Raw genomic sequence first — 4451 nt, forward strand, 5'->3', positions numbered from 1 at the left:
AGGCAGGTGGAGGGATGTCCTGGCTCTCCCAGGGCTGGAGTTAAAATGGCTCTTGGGAAACAGGCTCAGGGGGGAGGGGAGAGAGTCCCGGACCCAGTCCCTGAAGGAGAGTGGCTGCTGCCTCCGGACAGGGGCCCTGAGAGCCCCAGACCTGGCCCCCAAGAACGGAAGGGGCCCATGCCGGCTCGGGGACCCAAAGCTCGGGCAGGACCAGCCTGCGGCCTCAGAGCTGGCCCTCCCACTTGCCCTTGCAGTCCTGGGTAGGCCCAGGGTCCCGGTCTCTGGTCAACCGTGAGAGCTGTCAAACAAGGCCCACCCCGCCTGCGCCTCTCCCCTCCCGCCTTCCCTCTGAACCCACTTCCAGAAGCCTCGAAGTCTCGGACTTCCCCCCAGAGCCTCCTGCGGGCCGCTGTGCCTCCTCCCACTCGTGTCGCCGGGTGGAGCAGACGGAGAACGCGGAGGAGAGGATCCTCGCTCGGGCCTCTCCGTGAAGGCTGCGCTCGTGCTTCGAGGGGCGCGGGCCCTGCGTTCTGAGAGCCATCGCCGTAATGGCGGGAGCTGTGGGGACCGAGGGGCCCCAGGATGACCCTACAGTGGCCGGCAGGGATGACCCTCCAGTGGCCGGCAGGGCTGCGCCCTTACACGGCTCGCCGTCTGAGCACCCCTTAGTCCATCCACCCTAGCCGGTGCCGTCGTTAACCCGTCCAAGGGAAGGAGCCCGGCTGCTGGAGAGAAAGGTCCCGAACCACGGCTGGCCACCCCAGGAGGTGCGCGCTCCAGCGTCGCGCTCTCTACGCCGGCGTGTCCTGTACTGGGACCGATGTTTCCTGTCCCTGCCCGGGGCGCTCGGGCAGGCGGCCCATCCACCCTAGCCGGTGCCGTCGTTAACCCGTCCAAGGGAAGGAGCCCGGCTGCTGGAGAGAAAGGTCCCGAACCACGGCTGGCCACCCCAGGAGGTGCGCGCTCCAGCGTCGCGCTCTCTACGCCGGCGTGTCCTGTACTGGGACCGATGTTTCCTGTCCCTGCCCGGGGCGCGCGGGCAGGCGGCCCGGGGGCCCGGGTCGGGCGGATCCCGGCCTCGGGTTCGGGAAGGCTCCTGGCACCGGGGTCGCACCGAGCTGGGCCTGGAGGGGGCGCACTGCAGCCGTGGAGGTCCTGCGAGGGCCGCCGGGGCGCGTTCCAAGCGCGGGCGCGGCGCGTCTAGGTCGCCGGGTGCCAGCGGGGCGCCCCTGTGGGACGCGGGTCGAGCAGACCGGCTGTGCTGAGCCCCTCCTGGGCGTCTGCCACCGCCAAGCCAGGGAGGAGCCCGGCCTCGGGGTGCTGGGCCCGGCCCCCGCCGTCCACTGCACGGCTGACCGCGTCGTTGCCCCGCAGCCCCGAGACCGACGGCCGCGCCCTGGAAGCCCGCCTGGAGGCCCCAGCGGGAAACGCGGGACGAGACACCCCATGGCGGGTAAGTGCCCCGAGGGCCGATCGGAGCAGCCCAAGGCGGGGAAATGCCCTCGCCCCCCCCCCAGCCGCAGCGCGGTGCCCTCGCTGGGGGTCCCTGCCTGCCAGCCTGGCCTGGGCCGCTCCTGGTGGGGTGCGCGGATGGAGTGCAGGACGCGCCCCGCTGCTCTGGACCGGTGCGGAATAGGAATGCGGATCCCGCCTTTTCACCACCCCAACCTCGTCAGGACCCAAACCCTGAGCCCGGGAAGCCCCACCGCACCTAACCCGAGAAGGAGACACCTCCTTTGCCCAGTCCCGGAGTCCAGCGACTGGGACCAAGAGTCCCAGCACAAAGCCTCTCAGATCCCCGCAAATGTGGGGGTGCGGTGCCGGCAGGAAGGTCTGTGCTGTTTCTCATGCCCGCGGGCCTTCCCCACCTCTGCCGAACTCCACCAAGTAAGGGCTCACCCGGTGGAGGCCCGCCAAGCTAGGCAGAGGTGTTAGGGGAGGGTGCGGACCCGAGAGGGGGCCTCCCAGCGCAGCCCAGGGTCCCACGGGAGAGCTCTGGAAGGAAATGGACACCATTGGTCCCTTCAGGGCATTCCTCAAATGCACGGCGTCACCCCTAAGCTCACCCCTACAGCGGCCAGGGAAGGTGGAGGGCCTGGTGAGGGCAGGTACAAGGACAAGGTTTCAGCCATTCCCCAAGTCCGGGGCCAGGGGCATTCCAAGGGGAATCTGAGGACCCCAGGGGAAGTGGGCTTCTGAGGAGACCTGGCTGCAGGGAGCCAGCATCTCCCCTCCCCAGCAGACAGGGATCCGCCCAGGGAGTGCTGCTGGTCCCATATGCCATGGGGCCAGGGGTGGAGGGGGAGCTGGCCAGCTGGCAGTCTAGGCAGTCCTGGTGGTCTCTGTCCCCAGAGCAGCTGGCCCCAGTGATTGGGGGCGTGGCAGGGGGGCTGCTGCTGCTGCTGCTGATCGGGGTGAGCTGCTATCTGTGGAAGAGGCTGTGTGCCACTGTCACCTATGAGGAGCTGCCAGGGACATCAGCCATGACCCCCACGGCCACCTGTGGTGGGCAGCCGCATGCCAGGACTCCACCGAGGAGGTGAGGCAGGGTGCCTGGCCTTGCTCTGCCACCTCCCTGGGTAGATCCCCTTGGGTGTGGTGGGAAAGGAAGCCCTGTCTGTGGGGCGCCCCTCTGGGCCCTCGTGGTCTCCACACTGGGAGCTGTCACAGAGAACCCCCCAAACCTCCCACAAGTCATTAGGCAGGCATTTTGAAGCCCATGTGCCAGCTGAGGAAACAGAGGCTCAGAGAGGTCAGGGGGAGGTCTGGGTAACACAGCGACAGCGAGCAGGGAGGATCCGAGGCTGCGTTCTTTCTCCAGCACCCACTGCCTTGGGCAGACGGGCCTGACTCTCGCTGCGAGTGTGTGCGTGTGCGTGTGCGTGCGTGCCTAGGGTGGACCCAGAACACGGTGCTCTGCCAGCTCTGGCTCCGTGCGGCTTCCTGCTGCCTGCCCCTGCTCCCACGCCCCTCCTGCTGAGCACGCGGCCCCCCCCCCCCACCCGCCACAAATGTATCGTCTGTCTGCCTCTGGACAGCCCACCCGATGTGCCGTTCGTGGTTCCCCCTTCCCTGCAAGGCCGAGTCCAGGTGCCCCTGCGCAGAGCAGAGTGGGCCCAGGCCCCGCGGGACAGCTGTCCGGCCCTGGAGCTCCCACCTTCCACCTCCAGCAGCAAACGTGGTGAGTGCTCCTGCAGGCTCAGGGCTCAGAGCCTGCTCGGGTCAGGTGGACCCATCTCTTCCCCGCCCGCCTCTGAAACAGGGATGCCAGAAGTGCCCAGTGACCACTCTCTGGGGGTTTTTATTCACCAAGTGCTCTCTGCACCCCAGGCCCGTGAAATGCAGCCTCATGCTCGCTTGGCACTGGTCTCACCATAGCCCTGCCAAAGAGGAACCATCACCCATTTCACGCACTCACCAGCCAAGGCCCGGGACGGTGCAGTGTCTTACAAGGTCACTGCCACAGCCAGGGACAGATGTGGCATGGGGACTCACGCGTGCTCGGGCGCAGAGCGAGCGCTGAGTCCTGCTCCAGGCTGGAAGAGCAGCCTGGCAGCAGCTGGAACAGTCCTCTGGCACCCAGACCTTCCTAGGAACCCCCACTCATCAGCGTAGCCCTTCTAATTTGAAGAAGAGGGATAAGGTGACTTTATCACAGAACCATTCTCTAGGCAGCTGGAAAGGGGCTGGGCCAGGTGCTAGGTGCTGCGTCCCTGAAGGCAGACCCTGGCCCCGGGATCACAGGACACATGTCCACTGACTCCTCTGGACCCTGCTAGGGACCCCTACCTGGGCTTCAGTGCCCCATGCTGAGGATGCCAGGGAGCTGCACTAGAGGGGAGGGACATGCTAACAGGGGCTCAGCAGAGCAAACTGGCCAGGATGGGGAGGGTGGCCAGAGCTGGCCATTGTCCCCACACCCCTGCCGCCTCGGGCCACCAGCCTCCCCAGCCTGTCTGTTGCAGGAGAGGCAGGTGTCGTAGGGACCATCAACCCGGAGCTGTACACGGTGCCAGAGGACACGAGTGAGACGGACTTCCCCGACGGCTGTCTGGGGCGGCTGTGGTTCTGGGTGGAGTACCAGCAGGAGGCCGAGCGGCTGCTCGTGGGCCTGGTCAAGGCGCGTCGGCTCCGCGCCCCCACGGACACCTGCAGCACTGTGGTGAGGCTGCACCTGCTGCCCGACGAGCGGCGCGTCCTCCACACCAAGACCAAGTGCAGAGCCTCCAGCCCCCAGTTCGAGGAGCACTTCATCTTCCAGGTACAGCCTCTGAAGCGGGTGACCAGTGCCCGCGCCCTGCCCCCGGCATCTTGGGAAGGAGCAGACTGTGCAGGTGTGCAGGGACCACCACCCCCAGGACCCTTGGTGCCGCCCACTCTGCTTTACCCAGCCTGCCCTGGCAGTGGAGAGGGCAGGGGTCAGGGCTGGCGGGGTGGGGGGTGGGGGGAGG

General features: G+C 67.4%; 1 protein-coding gene across 1 annotated transcript in view; it reads left to right on the top strand.

Moving 5' to 3' along the window:
* Window positions 1-1339: 1339 nt before the first annotated feature.
* LOC102486836 (synaptotagmin-15) overlaps window positions 1340-4451 on the top strand; it is an 8687-nt gene continuing 5575 nt past the window's right edge. Inside the window, exons 1-4 of the mRNA XM_014587563.2 lie at window positions 1340-1453; window positions 2353-2539; window positions 3039-3181; window positions 3966-4261. Coding sequence (XP_014443049.1) covers window positions 1447-1453; window positions 2353-2539; window positions 3039-3181; window positions 3966-4261 — 633 coding nt within the window. The 5' untranslated portion in view covers window positions 1340-1446. The remainder of the gene's footprint in view (window positions 1454-2352; window positions 2540-3038; window positions 3182-3965; window positions 4262-4451) is intronic.

This window comes from Tupaia chinensis, unplaced genomic scaffold (assembly GCF_000334495.1).
Source record: "Tupaia chinensis unplaced genomic scaffold, TupChi_1.0 Scaffold000221_1, whole genome shotgun sequence".
Taxonomy (NCBI): Eukaryota; Metazoa; Chordata; class Mammalia; order Scandentia; family Tupaiidae; genus Tupaia; species Tupaia belangeri.